Genomic DNA, 24759 nt, shown 5'->3' on the forward strand with positions numbered 1-24759 from the left:
TGTACTAACTGAGAATTGATGTGGTACAATGAAATCCATAAGCAAATTATAGATGCTCTTAAATACCGTAAAAAAATTACAGTTTTTTTAGATAATTAATTATTTCAACCATAAATAACTATTTAAAACATAAGGTATTATTGTTTGACACGATATTCGCACCATTGTATACTATATATGTCTATTTGTTATTAGCAAACCTTGGACTTTAGCATGTATATGTAGTTGAATGATATATTTGTCCGTTTGAAAAAAAATTTGTTGAAAAAATTTAATTTATATATAAATGTCAGTATTTGAAAAATTAGTCTTTAGTTTTTATATTGTAAAGTTGAATGCAAGGAAGGAACCATGAGAGAGAGTCAAATGAGGAGGCACAGTATTCGGAAACGTATGACCTCGTGATCTCAGAAAGAAAGAAAAATGCATGTTCTCATGAGTGTATTTTCTGGTGAGTCGTAAAATATATCTTAATTTAAAAAAAATATATATATATATATACATTGACGGATTCAGAAATTTTAGATAGTGAAGATAATGTTTATTTATATATTTATAGTATAATTTTTTTTACATATAATCTTTAAAAATATAAATATATTATAATTATTTTTTATAAGTTTTTATATCTCCAATAATGGTTAAGAAGGATGAAAATAAATTAGTTCAGACTATATTATAGGTTTGAATATAACTTTATTTAAAAATACGCGTCTTAAATATGACATATTTATTCGTCATAATATTTTTTTAAAATATTTAGTTAGAACTACAATATTAAAGATCTATTTTATAATAATTTAATACTAATAAAAATATAAAAATAAATATGTTGAATTTTATAAGAATCAATTTTAATTTATTTATGATGTAAACATGTTTTTAATATGTGATATAAATTTTTAGGTAATAATTTATTTTAAAACATATTTAATAATAAAAATTTTAAATAGAACATAAAACTTCCAATCTTTTCTATTTGATTTTTTTGGTCAACATATATAATAAACAGAAAGCATAAAAAGTAAATATGCATGTTGTAAATTTTATTTTATCAAAAATTAATTTTTTAATATATTACATTATATAGGTGAGAATTAATAAATATATATTATAATTAAACTTTTTAAAAAAATAAATTCATAATTAAAAGTATTATTTATCACATATGAGAACTAATCTCATTTAAAAGTTTGATAAATATTAAATAAATGAACAGCTCCTCTAAATTTATATTTTATACATACGATAATTTATATATATATATATATATATATTAGAATATAACTTTTATTTTTTAAAATATATTATTTTTTATTTAAAAAAATTATGTATGTGTAAATTGGTAGTGGGGGCAAGTGCCCCACTCTATCATACCTAGATCCGTCCCTATATATATATATATATATATATATATATATATATTATAACATCACACCTTCTTCAACAACTAACACTTGATGCTACACACACTATGCTCGCCGCCATTCAGGTAAAGAGCTCTCTATCTCGTCCACGCCTAGTGCTACACGACCCATGCTCGATGTGGCTAAGAAAAAGACTCCTGAAACCTCGTGCCTAGCATGGTAAACTATCATGCTCAACCCCATCTCAGGTAGAGAGTCTTTGCCTCGCTTGGTGTCACCACCTTGGCATTTAACAAAATCTAGATAGAGAGCTCTGGCTTGGTCAAGCTAGGTGCCATTCAACTTAATTTGGGCTTGGCATCACCAAGTCAGAGAGCTCTCAAGACTCTCATGCCTGATGTCATTCACCATGCTTGATGTTATTTCAACCTGAGACGAGTCTCTCTCCTCACGCTTGACGCTACCAATCCTATATTTGGCGTGATTGAGATAGAAAACCACAAGCTAGAACAATGCTTGGCGCCTTGAAGGCATATTCGACACGACATTAGAATTTTGCATATGTAGAACCTAATTTTGAGCCACAGCCTAAAATCTAGTAGAAATACAACACATGCAACATGAGATAATGTTTCTACTCAACTTAAACAACTCAACCATTATAATTTGAAATCTAAACAACAGGATAGCTCGATTCTAAGGTAGAAGAAAAAGAACAATCGGTGCTCCGCTCAAAATCAACATGTTGATTCAAGGTTTCAACTACCTAAATCACAACAACACAACTTAGAAAAAGGATTGGAAGAAGAATAAAAGAAGATTGAGAGAAAAGAGAGCTCATAAACTAAAGATCCTCTCTCTAGAAATATGAGGAAAAGAGTTTATGAGATTCTATTCAAAACAAAAATCTTATAGGGTCAACCTAGGTTTCTTCCTAGAAAACCCCCTCTCAATATCACTAAAGCTTTAAAGGGATCCTTAGACCCTCGAACCTCTCAACTCTAACAGCTCAACTTAATAACATAAAACAACTAAGGGTAGTATAACACTATCACAACTTACAGTGTCACAATTTGCACACAAATCTCTACATGAGTAAGATATTGTTCACTTTGAGTCTAAACTCTCATGATTTTATTTTTGGTTATCACCCAAAAAGTCTCATCCCTATGTGTATCATTTATAAATTTTTATTTCTCCTTTTATTCTAATGATGAGGGATATTGTTTGTATCCCAATAGCCATCTCCTCAAACAAAAGTCTTAACCTCCCATTTAGTAGAGCCCATCTTTGTATATCTTGTTTGTTTATATAGATTATTGGTTGTTATCGAATCCAACTAGTGAGTTGTTTGTTATTTGTACAAATTATTGGTTATCACTAAATCCAACCAACGACTTTGATATCGTTAGGATTATGTTTTGTACTTTTTTCAAAAATGATATATTTTTATTTAGAGAAATATTTTTATTTATTTATTTATTTATTTATTTTTTATTTTTTAGATATTTACACATAACTTCACAATGATAAAATATTGTACTCTTTGAATCTAAACCATCATAATTTTATTTTTGATCATCATCTAAAAGACTTTTTTTTTTCCAATAGAATATATGTATTCTTTATAAACTTAATTATTTTAACACATGAGACTTTATTTATATCCTCACAACAAAACTTGCAAATATGGCATGATACGATGGAAACAAGAGTGTGCCTCAATGTTGGTTACACCTCCAATGAGAACTTTTTAGATGCAACTTTCTTGTTGAGGAGCTCAAAGTAGGAGTAGTAGGGATATGTATCTGCCATGCCAAGGGTTTAGTGATCTAGGCTTTCACCACATGGAAATCCAATTTATTTCTTATTCACGAGGATGAAGCTTTAGGCTTGCTGGATGCATTACAGATTACAGTGGCTACGCTGAATGAATATCTATCCTATCATTATCTAGATGGATTGTAAGTGAGTGGTGGACGATCTTCATAGTGTACGCTAAGACTTGAGAGTTTGATTCTATCTTAGTGGTGGATTATCTTTTGTTAAGAGTCAAGCTAATTTGGTGACTCATCACTTAGCTAGGGCCTCCAAGTTGTTTGCTAGTCCCTCTGTCTTTTATCATCCACTCATCAATATTACACATCAATTACTTGCTGAAATTAAATAAGTCTATTTCCACAAACAAACTGATTTAATAATAAAATTTGTATACAAAAGACTTTTGTTACTTTTATTAATTATTAACATACAATTTTTTTAATATTTTATTTAGGGTTAAAACTATAAATAAAAGTGTATATAAAAATAATAAATTATTTTTATATATAGTATAAATTATAGATTATATATATTAATGGAAGAAAAGACATTTTGTGTTTCTCTTTAAATACGCATGTTAATGAGATAATGTGTAGTTACTAGGGAAGAGAGTAATCAATCATCCTAAACTTATTTTTTTTACAAATAAGTACCATAAATTTTTATTTTATTTTAATCGGTCCTTAAATTTTATCTAATTTATAAATAGACATTATATATCTTAATTTTGTATTCAATTAATCCTTAAACTTTATTTCTTTTTACAAATAAACACCCTCAACTTTAATTTCAGTCTAATTAATTTTGATATTTGATAATTTATTATTTTTATAATTTTTTTATATTATTAATTTACAATTAAATTATTTATCTTAAATATCAATCATTCACTAATCTTTTTTTTATTTTTTATGTGACAATTATTTTTTCTTCAAAATATAATAAAAAAAAAATACAAGTTTAGAAAAAAAAATGATAGCAACAATATTATTTAATTTTTTTCTTCTTCTAAATTATATGTTATTTTAGTATATGTTATTTTAGTATATATATATATATATATATACCCAAGAATTAATAAATAAGTATGATTTGAAATAAATAAAATGATTGATATTTTTTTATCTTACTAATTTGATCTCAATGTAATACAAGAGACTTACAAAAAAAAGAAGAATTAATTAAGAAAAAATTATAATCAAGGTATTTATTTGTAAAAATGGTAAAATTTAAGGATAAGTTATAATAAAATTGAAGTTATGAATGGTGTCTATTTGCTAACAAAAATAAAATTTAAGGATCAATTAGAATAAACTTAAAACTTTTGGTGTCTATTAAAAAAAGGATGAAATTTAGGGAGATTGAATACTTTTTTCTTATTTATTATATTCAATAACTATTTTAAGAATAAAACTTGTATATTAAAAATATTTTGTGACCTGTATTAATTATTATTGTTTAATTTTAATATTTTTATTTAATGCCTTAAAATTGTTAAAAAATAATGTGTCCTCAGAAATCGCATTAACATCTAATTTTGTTACGTTATGTGTTTTTAGACTCCAAAGAAGGAAGCAAAAGTAAAGGCAGATGATAAACACACCTTCACTCTCGTATAAACACACCCTTTTTTTTATAAAAAAATATATAAAATGTTTAAATTACCCTTTTAAAAAAATGAAATTCCTAAATTTACATCTCCCTTCCCCGCACCCCCCTTCTCTGCACCTACACGCCACACCCCTCTTCTTCCCAAAGCCTCTTTTCGCTCAATGTCATTAAGCAATATACTTTTACAGTCATTCTGAATAGAAAAAAAGGACTAGCCCCACCATAACCAGCATAAGAAAGGCTCTTTGCTGGTGAAGGATTTGACTCTGGTAAGTATCCTTTATACTAAAACTTCTTTACAATGATTTTTTTTATATAAGTGCTCGAGTTAGGATTGTTGACTCAGAATTTGAAGTATACAATCCATTCCTGGCCGATTTCTTTCTCAATATCGGGACATCACATGCGTACATAAGGTTCAACCATTGCGTAAAAAGTACATGCATGGAACATTATCCTGTATCTGCATGTAAACTTTAGTCTGGAACGGCACCAGAATGACCCGTTCTACAAGCAGTACAGGTCGTTCTGCTTGTAGAACGGGCCGTTCTGGGGCCGTTCTGTTGCAGTACAGGCCACCGCGTCACTTTTAAAATGCTACCTTATGACTGATTTTAAAACCCCGATTTTAAAAGTCATTTTTGTACTAGTGTTTCTTTCCATAGAACAAGTAAGAGTCTTTCTCTTACAAGACCACCTGCTGACATTGCGCACCCCTCTTCTTTCTCTTTCTGGCACTCCTCTTCTTCTTTTTTTTCCCTCACCTCGCACACCCCTCTTCTTTCTCTTTCTGGCACTCCTCTTCTTCTTCTTCTTCTTATTGTTACAGAAAGTTCTTTCCGGAATTATATAAAAATGTTCCGGAAAATACTTTCCATAATATTAAATTCTTATTCCGGAAAGTATTTTCCGGAAATGTTTTGTTACATAATTCCGGAAAGTACTTTCCATAATATTAAAATTACTATTACGGAAAGTTCTTTCCGGAATTATATGAACAATAATTTTACTATTCCGGAAAGTACTTTCCGGAATGCTAATGACTGTAAAAGTACTTTCCGGAATGCTAATGATTGTAAAAGAGCCTTTCTTATGCTAGTTATGGTGGGGCTAATTCTTTTTTTCTATTCAGAATGACTGTAAAAGTATATTGCTTAATGACATTGAGCGGAAAGAGGTTTTGGGAAGAAGAGGGGTGTAGAGTGTAGGGTGCGGGGAAGGGAGGTGTAAATTTAGGAATTTCATTTTCTTTTTAAAAGGGTAATTTAGACATTTTATATATTTTTTTTTTAAAAAAAGGGTGTGTTTATACGAGAGTGGAGGTGTGTTTATCATCGGCCAAAGTAAAAGAGCGCACCTCATCTTGATAGCCCATGGGCCACGATCGAAACAATATGGGCCCAATATGGGTTAGGCCCGTTTTATTGATTCTGGATCTCAAACCCAAAAGTTAATTTCATTGCTTTCTTGAGTAGGAAGTTGAGATCGACGCTTTTTAAGACCAAAAGCACCGTCTCCACTCTCCAAAACCATCGCGCACTCCCGTCGCCGCCGTCGACCACCGCAAGCGCCGTCACACTCCGCCGTTAATTGAAAAATGAGTCGAGGAAGTGGAGGTGGATACGATCGTCACATCACTATTTTCTCCCCCGAGGGGCGTCTTTTCCAAGTCGGTGCGTTACTCAAATTTCCTCTTTTACTGTAACCTCTCGGGACCGAGCGTAACTGTTGTTCATAACTCTTGTTTCAATGTTTTATGCGTTTTTGTTATCAGCAACCTTAGATGAAGGGAGGCAACTCAATTTGCACAATTTATAATCATGCGTTTTGTTCACTATTTAATCAATTTTACTCTGTCAATCTTGTTCTTTGAATTGTTTATTTCTTGATTTCGTTAGCTTGATTTTTGAGTTCCAGTATGAACCTATGCAAGGATTCAACTTTGTCTGTTTGATTATGGGTTGAGAATATCGATTTTATACTCTTCCTGCCAATGAGATTGTTCAGACTTCAGAGTTTTTAGTTCTTAGTTCATTTTGTTAGCAATTCGATGTGTTGCTTTGATTGTGGGTGGTGGTTGTATTGTTCCACTAACTATGTTGAACTTGCAATAGCTTTAAAACACGAGCTTTAGTTAATTTTAACTTTTTTAGTGAAAAGGAAGAGAGAAAACGTATCACAAGTGTTTTTTCATGGATATATAGCTTACAAGAGTTAACTAATTGATGCATTAAGCAATATTTTATCCGTTTTTATTGTGGGTGTACAATGGTCGCAGTGTGGTTCGAACTTGGGACTTGATGCATAATATCCCAATCTCTATTACTAGACTGACTCTAGTGGTTTGTTATTTTATCCTTTTTTAACTTCCTTTATTGGTGTAAAAAAACTTGCTTTATTTAGTTTATTAATTTAATTTAATAAGCTTTTTGAATACTCTTTTATCAGTTAGCTATTTTGTCCAAATATTAAATTCTTGTGACTTGACATGTTTTGCCCCAGCAACACATTGTTTCATCAAATTTTCCCCCTGAATCCTCATCACCACAACATTTGCAACTAGGCAACATTTCCTTTTCATGCTATAAGAATGTAATTACTTAAAATTTCTATCTTATTCATCCAACGTACACTCTCATTGGGTGTGTTACCAACTGCCTACAACACCACACTAAACTCATTCAACCAAACCAAATGAACTTTGGTGAAGGAGATACATAAAAATTTCATGATTTGTATCTTCCATTAGGAGGACTAGTCAGATTTCCTCCTCTTAGAATTTTGAGTATTAAGGGAAGAATCTGTATATGATCCAGCTGTTAAGTCATCAATTATAGAAATGCAACATCCAGCACCCCAATAGGGCTTTGGGGTTCAAGTGGGGCTAAGTTGTTGCCCAAATTAGCAGTAGTCTAGGAAGGAACATGTTGTTAAAGCTTTGCATTTTCCATGTCAATGTGCTTAATACCAGTAGCTCCATTCTATAAATGGTTTTAGCTCTAAATGCAATCTTAAGTTCTCCTACCTACCAATTTCTGACAAAAGTAGAAAATAAGAGGAAAATGTACATGAGGAAAGTATATGGACAATCTTGGGTTGTTAGTTTATATTATACCTGTAAATCTACACAAGAGGTACTTTAGTCTCCTTTATTTTAGCAGCAATTGGCTAACATGCTACTGCTAACAATTGTTGACTCTAGCTTTTCTCTCTCTAAACATAACTAGGGAATAAACTAGCAAAATAGATTTAGATTATCAAAAGGAGATCAGAAAACATAATTTTCTATATGTTCCTTATCTATTGAATGAGTTCTGTTTTTAATAGTCATTTGTATAAATCACTACTGTGTGTCATACGTTAAAAGAAATTCTCCTTGCAGTTGTGAGTTGTTTGGAAATGAGTTGACTACTTTGTTAGGCTGTAGTGTTTTGAGTGATGGAATTTTTTATGCATGATGAAACAGAGTATGCTTTCAAGGCTGTTAAAGCTGCTGGAATCACATCAATTGGTGTCCGAGGAAAGGATTCAATCTGTGTCGTTACTCAGAAGAAGGTTCCGGTGAGGCTGAAAATTGGTTCTCTGATCATTCTTTTGGTTGTATTAATACTTGTGCTGGCTTCTTAAGTTTGGATTTTCGATGCAGGATAAGCTTTTGGACCAGACAAGTGTTTCACACCTCTTTCCCATCACAAAGTACCTTGGTTTATTGGCAACTGGCATGACTGGTATATTTCTCATTGCACCTCTTCACAGTTTCTTTGTTGTAGATTTTTGTGAATTTATTTGCATTTTTTTAATTAAAATATACGTCTGTTTTTTTGTTAAAGTTAAATCATGTGGCATTTCACTGATGATTTCTTCATTGTATTGTATCTCATTAAAATATAAATTACAGGTTTGAAAAATATGATATCATTATCAACCTAACCAATTGGTTAGTGAGGAGAAAATTAAGGAGGAGACTGTGATTATATGAGAATGATTATCATTGTCCTAGATTGTGACTTGTTGGAAATTGCTTAAGAGATCTGTTTTCAAGCCAAACCTCTGGTTCAGAATCACTTATTTATTTTTTGGTGTGATATTGTTCTATAAATCCGTGCAACCGTATCATGAAATATCATTAATATTTATGATGAGAAAATAGTTCTATATTAGACCTGAATGTTACTGTCAAAGTTGTGGCTAGGGCTAAATTGACTTATGGTCAGGCTCAGTAGATAGAGGCAATGTTAATATTGTTTTTCTGTAAAATGAACTTTGAAATATGAGCACATGTTTAGATTTCATCCAGAGAAAATGAATATTTATTTACATATATATGTAGAACTAAAATATCCTCAGTTTACAAATTCAACCTTTGCTTTATCCTCTTGGAATACCTCTTTCCAGCTGATGCTAGGACGCTGGTTCAACAAGCAAGAAATGAAGCAGCTGAGTTTCGCTTTACATATGGGTATGAGATGCCAGTGGACGTATTGGCTAAATGGTAAGTGGTTCAGTATTTTGCCACTGTAACTATTACTAGCTGGTTATTATTCTGTTTCATTTTGCTCTAAAATTATCATTAGTTTTTGGAGAAGAATGATGTCTGCACTTCTATATTTAATTTACTGGAACAGTACAACAATAGGTAATAGCCACATTGTTTTAACATGCTTCTGCATTTGTGGTGTGACTGGATGATTCTATTGTCTGTTGCTCCTGCCACCATATTGAATTGTAAATTGCACATGTATGTGTAGGTGTGTCGGCTCTAGTGTCCAAGCCAATAAAAATTAATTTTTAATTGGACACCTAATTAGAAGTGCCCTGACATGTGTCATGAAATGTCAGCATTGGAAACGTGTTCAACACTTTGAATGAGAGAGGTGTTTGTGCATCATAGGTTGCATCACTAGAATTAATTCTTAATAACTTGCTATGGTTTAGCTTTCAATTTCATTGCTGGATGTGGATGCAGTGTGTTATATCCGGGTAGTCTTTTCTTTTTATTGGGATTCAGTTCTACCATCTTTGGAAGGATTATGAAACAGGTCTATGCTGTTTAATATGGCTGGTAGCTCAAACATTCTAAATAGTGATGTTTATTGTTAATTTTATGTTGTTTTGAAGTAGTTAGTAATTTAATGTGGGTTCTATGTAAGATGGTTTCTAATATGTTTTGTTTGATGGACAAGAGAAGAAAACGCAGTTAATTGCAGAAGTGTTGTCTATGCTTGTTGTGTAAGGCTTTTACGGAACCACCAACCTCCCATGTGAAGTTACTAAACTGAGCTTCATGAATGTACTCCTAGGATGATCTATGACATGCACTTTGTTTGCAATAACCTTCTTGTATTGTAATAATTCATCTGTTGAATCTGACTGTAATTTTGACTTTTATCATAGGCTATTTGTCTTGATATATCTTAGGCTTTTACAATTTGTCAATAACATCTTTTGTGTCTGCCTCTTGTTATCTTTTACACTCACAGGATTGCCGACAAATCACAAGTTTATACTCAACATGCTTATATGAGACCACTTGGAGTAGGTATGCTTTCTTCATAGCTTTTCACAGATGAACAGTTTTCACCCTGTTTGAAAGATCACAGAACTTATTTTGTATGATAAAAATATTTCATAATTTAATTACATATCCTTATTATTGATGTCGTTTCCTCTTTCTATGATTTTGAATCCATTTTTCCGTGAAGTTGCTATGGTTTTGGGCATTGATGAGGAATATGGACCTCAGCTTTACAAATGTGATCCAGCTGGTCATTACTTTGGTCACAAGGTAAATAGAAGATCTTCTCTCACTTCCATGTTAGATTTTTTTGGGTGTTATTTAGTGAGAAGATGTAAAATAAGATGATAATGAATTAAATTCCACTAATTTTTCAAGTTATATGTTTTGTCTATTTTAGTATCTCAGACAAACAATTATGTCATCATAAGTATTCAAATGAGGGTTGAGGATGAACAAAGGAAGATTGGCTGCTTTTTACCTTGTGAAAATTGTTGTTCCATTTTTTTATTACTGGTGTAAGATTGTATTCTTGGAGCTTACTAAGATGAAGTATCATAATATTATTGATTGAGGAACCAGGAACCAAATAAAAACTAAAAAGTTGTCATGGTAATATAACTACAGTTATTCTTGACCCAGAAAGGAAGGGATTATCATTAGTCAATAGTGCCATGATAATAATAAGAATTTTTAATTTAACGATTGAAATTCAATGGATGTCATGAATTATTGAGTGAAGTAATTTTATTAAGAGTTATTCTGGTAGTAACTTGATTCCTCCCCATAAAGCATATTATATAATACTTTCTGTATAACAAAGTATTGTATAGTTTTCAAAATTTGTAGACTTAATCTATTCATTAAGATCTTTAGATTTAAGGATTGAATTGTTAAAATTCAATTGAGTTATTGAGTGAAATAACTTTACCTAAAGCTACTCTTGGAGTAAGTAGGTCTCTTCCCAAATATATATACACATACAATTTTTTTATATAAATCTTGTAGAATTTTACACTGCTATGATTCCCCAATTTACGATTTTTTCGTTTTCCCAAGACTGATTAGAATCTCTAGTTTGACTACTTGAATAGTGGTGAAAGGAAGTATATAAATCAACTCATCGTTAGGAGGTTATGATATTTATCTAATAATTATCATCATTATAATGTACTTGTCTTATAAATTATATAATCATATGTTTAAGTTTGTGAGCCTTCACTCATCCTGAACTTTCCCTTTTCCTCCTTATTTATCTGTTTACTTTTCTAAGATAAAATCATTGAGAAACCTATGCATATATTTTCTGGTCAATGCTTAGAGATTTTGTGATCTTTTAAAATAGCTGTATTGCAATTGGTTTGTTAGATCTGCTGAGCATATTTATTTTTAATATTTGATGTTCACTCTAAGCCATTCACATTTATTGTGATGTACATTGATTTTATACCTTGTAAATGTTTCAAAGTAACGAATGGCATTTCTTCATTTGTCATCTCTTCATTTATTTATAATTAATTAAATGCACTTGTAGACAGAAGCTAAAGTGTCTAAGAATCTGTTATGATGTACTCAGGCAACAAGTGCTGGATTGAAAGACCAAGAGGCGATTAATTTCTTGGAAAAGAAAATGAAAAATGACCCATCATTTACATACGAGGAGACGGTTCAGGTAATGTTCTTGCATTCTTTGTCCTCATCTCAGTTACATCTGTCTGGTATGAGAAATTGACAATTTTATTGCTGGCTTTTGTTGGTATGGAAAGTGAAGACTGCTATGTTGCTGTGTCACTGAGAACTAGTGTGCTTTCAAGGATATATTTCAACACATCGGGTTTCCCCCCTTTTTAGGATAAACAATGAATACTGTTGATCCTTTTTTAACTGGCAATTTTTCAAAAGTTTTACTTGATAAATGTTTACCATGCTATTATAATTTATAATTATTAGTCTGCATGAAAGTTATTGGACTAAATATTTAATGTATGTGGATGCCGAAGATTAGTGATGTTCTACTGGAAGGTGAAAAGTCTAAAAAATGAGTAAAATTTGTTGTAAATGATCTGTTTTGGATTTGCTGAAATTATTACGTTAGACAGATAATGTAATAACGCTGAACTTTTGGATCCTCATTAGAACTGTAATTATTACGTTAGTTATGACATTTACACATAATCATTAGGTTTCATGAGCATTGCATATTAGCCTTTGCCTTAGATTAAACCTTCATGTATGTATTATAGGATTTGTTGCCCTTTCTTCTTTCGTTCTTGTGAGTGACAGTTTTTTTTTATCTGTGCTCTCATTAACTGTAATTGATTTTTGTTCAGGAGACTTCAAGTTATACTACATTGTAACTAAGGCACACTAGTAATTGAAAATGATATTTTTAATCATTTACATTAACTGTTATCCAATCATGCTTTTGATGAGCTAATTCCAGGATCTCCCTTTTATTTTTATCAGACTGCCATTTCTGCCCTGCAATCAGTTCTTCAGGAGGATTTTAAGGCCACTGAGATTGAGGTAAAAATCATTTTTAAATCTTACAGAACTTTGTATGACCCCATGTTAATTGAAATCAGTAAAATAATTATTACAGAATTTGATTCTTGTTTAGTCCTTGAATGGGCAAAACAAATTGTCTTCAATTTTAAAGATTTGTCTGCTAGTTGCTTGTTCTTTCTCATTAAACGAAAGTCATGCATTTTTGTCATGCTTTCTAGTATTTACAGTTTACGACCCTCTGGCTTTTGTTTTCATGTTTTAGGCAACTAAGGATACGACGTTTTTCCTTTCACTATCTCTTTTCCATTAGTTTTCCCTGTAGGTGATGGGTGGATAAAAGTCTATAATCTAATTTGCGATTCCCTCATGCTTCAGTAGATTGTTGTTTCTAGTGCTTAGTAATATGGAGAATTAATAACCCAAAAATATTGGTGTGTAAAATGGAGGATTGTATTGAAATGTTATCTGTTCTAGAAATATATATTTTTATTTTATTTTAAAATTGGAAATTACTTTCAGTGGCATAAATTAGTTTGTTGACATCTTTGCTCTGAAGCCTAGACTTACAGGACAGGGATTATTAAATTTTTTATAATTATTCCCTTCCAACAAACGTTTTCTTTTCCTCTCATTTAGTGCAACTGGTTGTGTTTTGTATTTTCTAGGTTGGAGTGGTGAGGAAAGATAATCCAGAATTCAGAGTTTTATCCACCGAGGAGATTGATGAGCACTTGACTGCAATAAGTGAGCGTGACTAAGTTCTTGATGAGGAGGATGTAATTGTTCAAGCTTTCAAATGCTAGATTAAATTATGTACTTGTTTTCTGGGATCACATTCACTGAATTGATTTGCTCAAGATATTTGATTAGTAAGTTACCCAAGAATGATGTTGAAGATGGATGGAGGCTTGGGTCAACATACGAAAGTCTTTTATAGCGATTTTTTTTTAATTTAAAATCAATGGGTAAGATTTTTCCCCCCTTTCACTTATACTGGTTAAATATACCACTGCGGACCATCATACATTGTCGCTTATTTCTAGTGGTGGCGTTTTATTGCAACTTGATAAATTCAAAACCGACCCAAAGAATGAAAAAGCTTCAAATCAAAATTGGATATCAAAATTTTCATCTATGGGTTTCGATTTTAGTGTTGTCGTTTTTGCTAGGAACCCTGCATTGTCGAGCTCGTGTTTGTTGAAGACCCTTTACCATTCCTCCTGCCTTCGAAGATGCACTCTTAAAGTCACACTCATTGTCTCCCTCAAACAATTGGTTTCACAACCATGCTTTCTGCTGGTTGTAGATGTCGAACTTTACTTTGCGTGCGGTTTCTTGCGTGATCACCTTTGACTCTGTTGGTATCGTCGCACTTATTGGATGCTAGAGATTGAGGTTTTGTTGGCTTTGTCGCATGTTTGCACCTCACCCTAGGTGAGGGCGAACGTTAAAGAAGAGTAAAAGAAAAAAAAATAATAAAACGAACTTGAGGTTTAAAATTGAAAGAGTAAAAGAAAACAAAAATAAGAGAAAAATATTATCCATTGATTGAGAAGAAACAAACTTAAATAGAGAAAATCTACTTTCTCACGGAGGAGACATGATGAAGTCTCTCATATTACTGTGAGGTTAGTGAGGGTTACGACATATCCTCGACGGTGGAAAAGTAGTAGTATCGTTCGTTGTATTTAAAAATTAAAAAATCAATAGCTACAATTTAAAGATATTGAGTAGAAGAGTTCCACTACGAGTGAAAACAACCATGTGGATATTATTCTAAATATTAATTAAAGGTAAAAGTTGGTTAAAATCGTAAATACTAATTTTTTTAATCTGTAAATCCAACGACAATTACTATTTTCCCAGGGATATACTAATGCCCCCTTTATAGTCCCGATCGAGGCTAGTATAGGGAGAGTTGACATATCTTCCGCGGTGAAAAGGAAATATCTTACATTAAATTTACACATTAAAAAATTAATGGCTACATTTTAAGGGTATTAACTAACTTTTACTATTACTGAAAGTAAATTTTGGATTAATATTTAAAAAAAGAAGATCAATGTGGTTGTGTCTGAGGTCCTCTCCTTTGGCCAAGTTACATTCTCAAAGAAAACAACTCAACTGTGGATTACGAGCTCATCGACATTAGTAAGGTCATGGAGAACAATTACGAAAGGAGGGGAAGAGTTCGGCTAGCAATGTGACTTGCTGGAAGGAGTGGACCCTTGACATATTTTCTGTTTAAGAAGATTAATTTAACATTCCCTTCACACTGTAAAAGTTGGTTAATACCTTTAAAATTGTTGTAGCTCCTAACTTTTTAGTATGTAAATCCAACGGCCAATATACCAACGTCCCCACGCTAGCTAGCAATTCTATCAGTTATATATATAAGTATAGTGAGTGTTCCCTTCTGCAATAACAGTGATCTAGTTATGCACAAACAATTCGTGTAGTGTATCATCGTATTTGTACAATTGTACTGATCTGAATCGTGTGATCCTCTGAATGTCACTGAATGATATTTTGTATAAGCTTACCGATTCAAAATCATATTCCATCATAAAGATTTCAAAACTTCTCCTAGGACTAGTCCCCATTGAGTCCAATGGGTGCCACCCTGCATTTGGAATACAAAATTAAGATCGCAAAAAAGAGTGCAAGAGAAAATCATATGTAGTATTGCATGATACAAATAGCCCATACCTGGCAAAATACAGCAAATGGCTCTCTAAGAGGTCCATCACATGAAAGCTCACTAGTACTCCCATCTATGAAGGTTCCATCAGCAAAAATCACCTGAGATGATATGAAAGAGTTATTAATATCTGTTAAGATAGCAAAGTAACAAACATCCTAAAAGGTCCAAAACTGGTAAAACATAAGGCATATTTGGGTACAAGTCTAAAAGAATTTTTGAAAACTTCTCTACTGAACTGTATCCAAACAGATCATAATAAATTTGCACGTAGATTGTGAAGATAAATATGAACCGACCTCTGATGCATATCCAGGAGTCGTACCCGCAATTGGTTTGGTATATGAGCCTACTGGAGAGCTTCTCTGAACAGCCTCGCAGAAAGCTAGGAGACGGTCGCGACTTCCAAGCTGGACAGCCTATAGACATTGAAGATTAACTTTATTTTTCATCTAAATAGTTATCATCTTATGTAATTTGAAAGAGATTCCTTGATGACTCAGTTTCTATTTGGATAAACTGATAAAATGAGAAAGTAAAATGAAACTAACTTCTCTTATAAGTTAAAATCAATTTACGCACCGTGACGATTTTAGAAGTTCCTTGATTTAACTTCTCCAGAAGTTAAAGTGTATAAGTGCATGTTTGGTCATGTGTTATTGGCGTTGTTTTCCACGTCCAAAATGAAAGCTACTAGAAATAGCTTTGGCATCATTGACGTGATTTGGTCTTGGACTATGGATTTTGGATGTGTAACCAAGCATGCACCAAGTTGATTTTAACATATGAGACAAGTTGGATTCATTTTGCATTCGCATTTTCTTCTCCTATAAAGTACTAATTAGAAAGTTTATTCAAACAAAACCAAACTGTCTGATTCGACAACTTCTCCACCAGCAACACAAATTTACTAATAATGCAGGAAACATATTTCATTTAGAAAAGGAAACAGAGATAATCCTGTAAGAAAACCTGAACCGTATCAGATCGGGGGACACGGGGGAGTGGCTGCACTTTATAGCCTTTAGATGCCAAAACTTCAGCAATCAGGAAGGAGCCCTTACACAGAAAATGCAGAATTGTCTCATTGTAAGATACAAGCAAGAAACCACAATCTCTACTATTAAAGTGATGAATCCAGTACCTTGACAGCTTCCCCAACCATTTGAGGTGAAAGAAATAATCCCTGGAAAAAGGCTCGCATGATATCACCAGGGGTAGAACCACAATCCACACCAAGTCCTGGAGCAGAAAGACGGGCTGCAGCTGCTTCAACCCATTTTTGCTTCCCGGCAACGTATCCACCACATGGTGCAATCGTTCCACCAGGATTCTTGATCAAGCTGCCTGCAATCAAATCTGCACCCTGCCCAGCAACGTAAATGTAAAACTACGCATCCTTTGTAATACTACACATCCTTGGAATAAAGCAATACAAATGTGTCACAATATCACATACCACCATGGGAGGTTCAATGTTCTCAACAAATTCACCATAGCAATTGTCCACCATGACTGAGCAGCTGGGATTTTGCATCTGTATGCATTTATTTAAGGGCATGTCATAGGGCAAAATTGCCATGTGCATAAAGGTCACAGGAGAATAGCTAAGGTGCTATCTCTACCATATACTTATTTAAGAGCCTCACCTTGATTATTTTTATTGCCCTTCCTATGTCATTAACACTCAAACTGCGGCGCCACGAGTAACCACATGACCGCTGTATGAGCGCACATTTTGTTTTTGGTTTGACAGCACTCATCAGTGCATTCCAGTCGAGTCCACCATCCTCAGCAAGCTGGAGGGGAACAATCCAAGGGTCAGAAAGCAGACAAATCAATTACAGCCAAAAAATAATTTATTACACCATTACTAAGTAGTATCATACCGGAACTTCTCGGTACTTCACCCCAAAATCTTGGAGGGAACCCAGCCCACCGGAGTCCCTTTTCCCAATTACTTCCTCTAGCGTGTCATAGGGAGCACCAGCAACTGCCAAAAGCTGACAGCTGTATTAGTCTAAACCTTATTCCAGTTACAAATTCAACAGAAATATTCTTTAACTATAGGCTATAAAGGTAAACAGATAACAAATAATGAAAAGCAGAGAATGTCAAAACAATATGTTACCTCATCCCCTGGCCTCAGGAGAGCAAATAAAGCACATGTGATAGCATGAGTACCTGAAAAGAACTGTTGAATGATGCAAGATTATAACTTAACACCTTCAAGAACCAAGAAGTAGAAAAAAGTGGCCTAGAGCACAAGGCTCCAACCTAGTAGGGTCTAGGGAGGGTTGCTGTATGCAATTTTATACCCATAAGCAATGAGGCTATTTCTTGGATTTGAACCCATGATCCCCAGATCATACTAGGCAATAGCCTTGGCATTGTACCAAGGCTCATCTTTCGCAAGAACTAAGAAGTATAGTAGTATAGTATAAAAAGAACACATGGAAAACTAAGAACCTGTGGACGAACGATAGCTGACTCAGCCCCAACAATTTCTGCAAAAGCCTGATCAAGAGCCCCACGACCCCCAGCTTCATCATGACCATAACCAGTGCAACCGCCAAAGTGCTGATATCATTAGGAATATGCATATTAACCCCCAAAACACGGAAATTGTATGTTTGACTGCTTGACTGTATTAATTACCAAGGCTTACAGACAGAATAGTAATTTACATCAAACAAAGACATTAGTGATCAACCATGGTACCACAGATGTGATAATGAATTTGAAGATAAATCTTTCACTTTCAAAGAATTTTTTATCTTTTATGGTTGCAGGGGAAGGATGGTGTTTCATTTCCTAGGTCTCTGCCACATATTAGTGTAAAGAACTACAATTTTTCTGCATCTCAGGGATTACAATTCAATTATGACTGTATGTCAACTCTGTGCCTGAAATCTTAGGACAAGTATCTTAAAGGTAGCTTTTGATGTAATGAATGCTTTCTGATCAAGATTTAATGGGCAGCTTTAGGTTCTCCCTAGTCAAGTCTTAAGTTTTTGGGTTCGTAATTCCTATAATAGCTATCCTTTTGCTAAAAGTGTCAAAACATATAAAGGCATTAATATCAGCCCAATTGCTTAAAAGACATCTCTACCAACTACAATCAAAACAGTTAACAATAACATTTATTAGCCTTAAACCCAAGGACATGATATCAAATGATTATTAATCCAAGAATATCATAGTACATTTGCAAACAGGTTATCTAAATTAAAGGGCATGCTTACATGAGATCCAACTCGTGCATTCTGGAAAGCTTTAAGGACACGGGTGGTATTGCATGCAACCAAATTATCCACAGCCCTGAATTCAAAATGCAAGGCATCCACTGCTTTTACAACCTGAACTGCAATAAAAGGAAGCCATTTACCATTACTGTTCTTCCTAATCCATAAGCATTTTCACTTTCAGCATCTGAATCAGACACCACTTCCACATCAGATTTTTTTTTTCCAAGAAAAAAAAAGTAAAGCTCCCTAATACTCTAACTAGCGTAATGCAAACCAGAAGATAATCTCCAAAATTCAGGAAAAAAAGAAAAGAAATATTTTGAGGAATGAAATCAAAATCAAATCATATGCTATATGCCCTTTATGTCAAAGAAAAAAAAATCAAATTCAAAGGTATATTTCGCCTAAACAACAAGTTGTTGGTCCAACTAGAACTATGCTTAAATTCCTTAAAGTTTTGAATTCGAGACTCATGAATTAAAAAGACGTAGTTAAGAGAGAGACCTTACTGTAAATAGTCAAAAAAGTTCTCTGACAGTAGTCATCTGCTCATACATTGCACCAATGACATGACATGGTGAACTTAAAAAAAAAAAAAAACTGAACCAAGTAGTTTTGCATATCCAGCTCGATCATACTTTTACATTTTCATAAACAAACCTGTGAAAATCACAATTCTGTAGAACCAGCTTTAATTTTCATCTCTTTCACATCCCCAACATATAAAGTAAACCCCAAAACCAATCTTTGAAATGAAATAAAAAAAAAAGGTATTCAACCAGAAGCAGACCCTAATTCGATGTTCTCTTTCCTCCAAACATTTTCTTAAACACCTCAAAGACCAACCAGATATCATCAATTCATATATTTCAATTCAAACTAACAGAAAACGAAAACAAACAAAAATACAATCTTTTCTCGCCCAGTCGCTCTCAAGGAAAAAAAAAGTAATTTTCCCCCTGTTTCTACAGTTTCTAATGCTTCCCAAGCGACCCAATGCTTCAGTGATAAAACATGGTTCTGGGTTTCAAAAGTGACAATTTTTATTTTTTTATAACAATTTTGATGCTTAGAAGTAACACATGGTAGAGTGAGAAAATAAGGTTATGGGTTTGATACAGTACCTCTGGGACGAAGGGGTTGGCAATGGAACGATGAGTGTTGATAACATTGAGGGGAACGGAGAGAGGTGAAGTAGCCATGGGAGGGGAAGTTCCAATAGGATAAGCAGAAACTGCGCTGCTTACACTGCAACACTTCATGCGTGAGTGAGGTGATATAGTAAGCAAGAAATTAAAAAGAAATATGTGTGGTTAGAATAGATGATTTAAATGAATTTGTGAAACAAAATTATGATGGGAGTTATGAGAATTTAATTTTTTTTTTCTATGATGAATTTGTGTGAATTTTTTTTTAAAAATATTTGTATAAGACTAATCATATATTATTGTTTAAATAATTAATTAATAAAGAATAAAAATATAATTATTTAAATATTATATTTTTATATAAAAATTTAGTTATATAAAATTTAATTTTAATTTTTTTCACTTGATTTTATTTTATTAAGTAATTATAAGTTATACGCTATTTCCTATCAAATTAATTCTCACATATTTTCTTTCATTCTCTTCAAATTTTTTATGTCCGAAAGTATTATATTCTTCAAATTTTGAGATATATATATATATATATATATATATATATATATTTAAAATTTGTGAATCTAATTCTTAAAAAAATATATAAAAAATATTATTTTAATTTTTAAAATTTTATCATTTTAATCTTTATAATTTTAAAAATATTATTTTTAATCACTAATACCATAATTAATAGTGACAAATAGAGTAGAATCAAAATAATAAATCTAATATTTTAAAGACAAGAAACACATATTTTAAATTTAAGAGATAAAAAACATATACTCTGAATTTAAATTAATTTAATATATATTTAAGTCTTTTTTATTTTTTTAGCGGTATACAGTTTTAGAATGAATTTAGTGTATTTTACTCCTAAAATTCTTAAAGTTTAGTTACAATTTCGGGAAATAAAATTTGTATTATTTTAATTTTTTAATTCTTTTATCTGTAAAAGTTATAGAGACAATAACTAGTTTCAAAATTAGGAACTTATGTGTACTATTTAAATATTTACCACTTATTCCAATATTCACCACAATAGAAATATTCATATATTTCATTCATGTATTCAAAGATTAAAGAATACATCTTTATAATCTAATAATTAATAAGGATGACCATACAAATGTTATCATCTTATTTTAGAAAATATAAAATAACATTAAAATTAAATACAATAATATACTTAATATTCTAAGCCCATCCAAGATAATCTTTCAACAATTTGATTTTATTTCTTTTGGACTTAAAGTCCATCCTTACATTCCTGACGTGCCCATGTAAAACCTCATCCTCAAGATTTGTAGATAATTGAAGAAATGCGCATTTTATGCTTGCTACTAAAGATGAAGATTGTTGATGGGTAATAAAAGGAAAAAATAGATTTTGGTAGTAGAAGGCCACAAGTATAGGCAACTCTAAATCTAGTGTTAGGGAAAAAATTTAAAAGCCCATGGATTAAGTTATGATCAAAGGGGTGGTATGGTTGGCTAATGGGCTATTGTATATCTTTGAAATGGTCATAGGAATGCCAACAACTAGTTTGGTGGAAGGTGTAGTGGATATTGAGGTAAGGTTACATGTATTGTATGCCATAGCATCGAAAGTGTGGCCGTGAACAGTGACGGATCCAGAAATTTTATATAGTGGGGGTAATATTTATTTATATATTTGTAATATTAAAATTTTTATATATATAATTTTTAAAAGCATAAATATATTATCATAATTATTTTTTACAATTTTTTATATTTACGATTACAAGTAAATATGAAAATAAATTAGGTTAGACTAAATTTTATTATAACTTAATAGGTTTGAACCTAATGTTTTAAAAAAATATATATCTTAAGTATGACTTATTTATCTATCATAGATATTTTTTAAATTTTTTGTTAGAACTACAATTCTCAAGACCTACTTTATAATAATTCAACACTATTAAAAATATAAAATAAATATGTTAAATTTTATAAAAATTAAGTTTAATTTATTTATGATGTAAACATGTTTTTAATATCTAATACGTATTTTTAGATGATAATTTATTTTATATTTTATAATAACAATTCTAAATAGAATGAACATAAATCTTTTAATTTTTTTTATTTTAATTTTTTTAATCAATATATACAATAAATAAAAAACACAAAAGGTAAACATGCATACTGTAAATTTTATTTTATTAAAAATTGATTTTTTTAATATATTACATTATATATGTGAGTATTAATATATATATATATATATTATAATTAAATCTTTTAAGAAAATTAATTCGTTATTAAGGAGTATTTTTTACCACATAAGAGAATTAATTTTCTTCAAAAAATTTAACAGACATCAAATAAATAAATCTTTTCTACAAATTTATATTTTATTCATATAATAATTTAAATATATATTTATTTTATTAAAATATTATTTTTATTTTTTAAAATATTATTTTTTAAAATAAAAAAAATGTATGTCTGAAATAGAAGTGGGGGCAAGTGCCCCCACTACTCTCAACCTGGATCCGCCCTTGGTTGTGAATATCTGTTGGTGTTGCTATGCCTATGGGAAGTGAAGGAAGAGTGAAGTTGAGGCTATCACATAGTGGGGTAGAATGAGATGGCTAAAAAGTCCGTGGGGGTGGGGTTATTCGGTTACAAAATGGTGGAGTATGATAAAGAGGAGACAACAAGGTTTTTAGTGGTATTAATGAGGGAAAAAGTTTGTGGAAAATTTGGAAGAGTGCTGAGGGAAGTCGGAAAAAGAGGGGTTGGTGGAGTGGAAAGGGGAAGTTGCTTCATCAAGACAAACATATTATGTATATTTTGCTAAAGCATAAAGTATTGTGAATCTTCTTATTGTTGTTGATAGGCAAGCTTCTTTTACAATACATCCAATGTATTAGAGATGACTCTGAGGTGGTCTTCCATAGGAGGTGGAGTAAGATGAATGAAAGCACCTATTGATAGGAAGTTAAGGTTATAATACTATAAAATATCCTATAACTATCATTAAAGTTATGAAGAAGATAGATTGCAATAGAAATATTTAGATTTTGCATTCATTGATAATTTTCAAAGAGGAATATATTTATATAGAGTTAAATTTATTCCAATCAATGAATAATAATTATCCGTGTGTAAGCATCCTATTATTTAAAAAGAAATAAAATAAAACATTTAACTCCAGTCGATATATTCTTTCAACAACTTTAATTTAGGGTACTTTTGGGTCTCATTAGACTCATTTTAACATTATCGATGAGCCCATATTGAACCTTGTCCTCAAGGTTTTGAAATAATTTCAAGCACACATCAATTAAGCATGGAATAAATTATCCATATTGCATTTTAAGTGAAAAATGGACATCCAATAGTGGGTGATGCATATGGTAAATGGGAAAAAAGATGTGATAATTAATGGGGTGGAGTCACATGGATTAGGCTTGGGAGGAGGGGCTGAGATGTATTTGTATATACCTTGCCAAGATCTAACGTACCAAGATATGATGGGAAATTTTTTGAGGGTATGACGTGCACAATGCAAGAGTAAGCAGAGGTGGATGAGGGACACTCAGTGAAGGATAACACTCTACACAACAAGCGTGCAAGCTAGTTGTCACGCATAAGGCTTGATTAGGTGAGTTGTTGGAGTTAGGGGGTGCGTGAAGCAAGGTGTGTAATGTGGTATTAATGGAGTCCAAAGGTTTGGCTCATTGGATGAAAGTGTGGAGTGGAAAAAATCACCTAATGTGGGGATTAGGCATCACAACGCGGCAAGGTGGGGTGAGTTTTATGTTCCCCGTCCTCATCCTCGCGAATTTAAATCGTTCTCGATACTCGTTAGGGATAAAATCTGAATATTCATCCCCGTCTCCGATGGGATTCAGGCTTCCCCGCCCTCATTCTTAGACCTTTCTTTTCTATTTCTAATAAATATAAAAAAAAAATTTAAAAAAATAAAAGAAAAGTAAGATAATACAAATTTTTACATATAAAGTTTTCTAATTTTGGTTTATATATATATAAGAATAATTTTTAATTATATTATTAAGCGGGGCGGGGGTGGGTACGGGGGGCGGGGGCGGGGCAAGTATTAAAATTCCCATCCTTGCCCTTGTTCCCGATTTCATCAATCGAGAAAAACTTGAATCCGATCAACACAGGTTTTTCCAGTCCAAATCAGGGCGAGTTTGGGTGAGTACTTACGGGATCGGGTTAGATTACCATGCCTAGTGGGGATGGGGCTTGGGAAATAATGTTGTTAATTAAATTTGAAAGTGGAGGTGAAAAATTACATGTCCCATGGAATGGGTTTGGGGAAAGGAAATAAAGAGGATAATGAAAAATGGGTTGATGGTTTGATATGTTTGTTGATTGTTGAATATGTGAAGCAGGGGAGGTGAAGGGAGTAACGTGTGTATTGGGCATGTGTTGATGTGGATTTGTAAAAAAAAAAATTAATGGTGGTAATAGGGGTTTTGGATGATGGGAGATAGGGAATATGAATTAATGGTAGGAAATCAGATTTGGATGACAGTTGTAAGGGGCTCATGAATGTAGTTCATGATTTATAAGAGGTGAAGATAGTATGTATAACATCCTAAATTTTTTAAAATTATTAAAATGATATTTTAATTAATTAAAGTAATTTTATATTAAAAACTTTTAATAATTATGAATGTTTTATAAATGTTTATGAAATTATTTTGTATAATATTTACTAAATAAATATGTATTTTAATGATATTTTGTTATTAAAAAAAGTATTTAAAGAAAATATATTTTTTAACTATTTATGTAAATACATGTATTTTGAAAAATATGCATTTTATGGTATTTTAATATAT

General features: G+C 31.9%; 2 protein-coding genes across 3 annotated transcripts; one reads left to right on the top strand and one right to left on the bottom strand.

Moving 5' to 3' along the window:
* Positions 1-6264: 6264 nt before the first annotated feature.
* On the top strand, positions 6265-13813 carry LOC109798978 (proteasome subunit alpha type-6). Its single transcript, XM_020359439.3, has 9 exons — positions 6265-6472; positions 8266-8360; positions 8446-8527; positions 9195-9291; positions 10280-10338; positions 10502-10584; positions 11891-11986; positions 12781-12840; positions 13488-13813. Exons 1-9 carry the CDS (start codon positions 6397-6399, stop codon positions 13578-13580), a joined length of 741 nt encoding a protein of 246 aa, XP_020215028.1. The 5' UTR covers positions 6265-6396; the 3' UTR covers positions 13581-13813.
* A 1375-nt stretch (positions 13814-15188) lies between these two features.
* On the bottom strand, positions 15189-20054 carry LOC109798746 (uncharacterized). Of its 2 annotated transcripts, XM_020359129.3 has the most exons (12): positions 19896-20054; positions 18769-18882; positions 17993-18103; positions 17655-17717; positions 17413-17526; positions 17173-17322; positions 16983-17060; positions 16668-16889; positions 16496-16582; positions 15823-15942; positions 15532-15624; positions 15189-15445 (listed from the first exon to the last, which is right to left on the bottom strand). In XM_020359129.3, the coding sequence occupies exons 1-12, from the start codon at positions 20031-20033 to the stop codon at positions 15386-15388; spliced, it is 1350 nt and encodes a 449-aa protein (XP_020214718.1). In that variant the 5' UTR covers positions 20034-20054; the 3' UTR covers positions 15189-15385. The 2 variants fall into 2 exon arrangements, 1 of the variants encoding a protein (XP_020214718.1); XR_002239813.3 differs by lacking the exons at positions 15189-15445; positions 15532-15624 and adding an exon at positions 16106-16350.
* Between the last annotated feature and the right edge of the window lie 4705 nt (positions 20055-24759).

Source organism: Cajanus cajan, chromosome 8 (genome assembly GCF_000230855.2).
Source record: "Cajanus cajan strain Asha chromosome 8, NIPB_CcT2T_4, whole genome shotgun sequence".
In the NCBI taxonomy this organism is placed as follows: domain Eukaryota; kingdom Viridiplantae; phylum Streptophyta; class Magnoliopsida; order Fabales; family Fabaceae; genus Cajanus; species Cajanus cajan.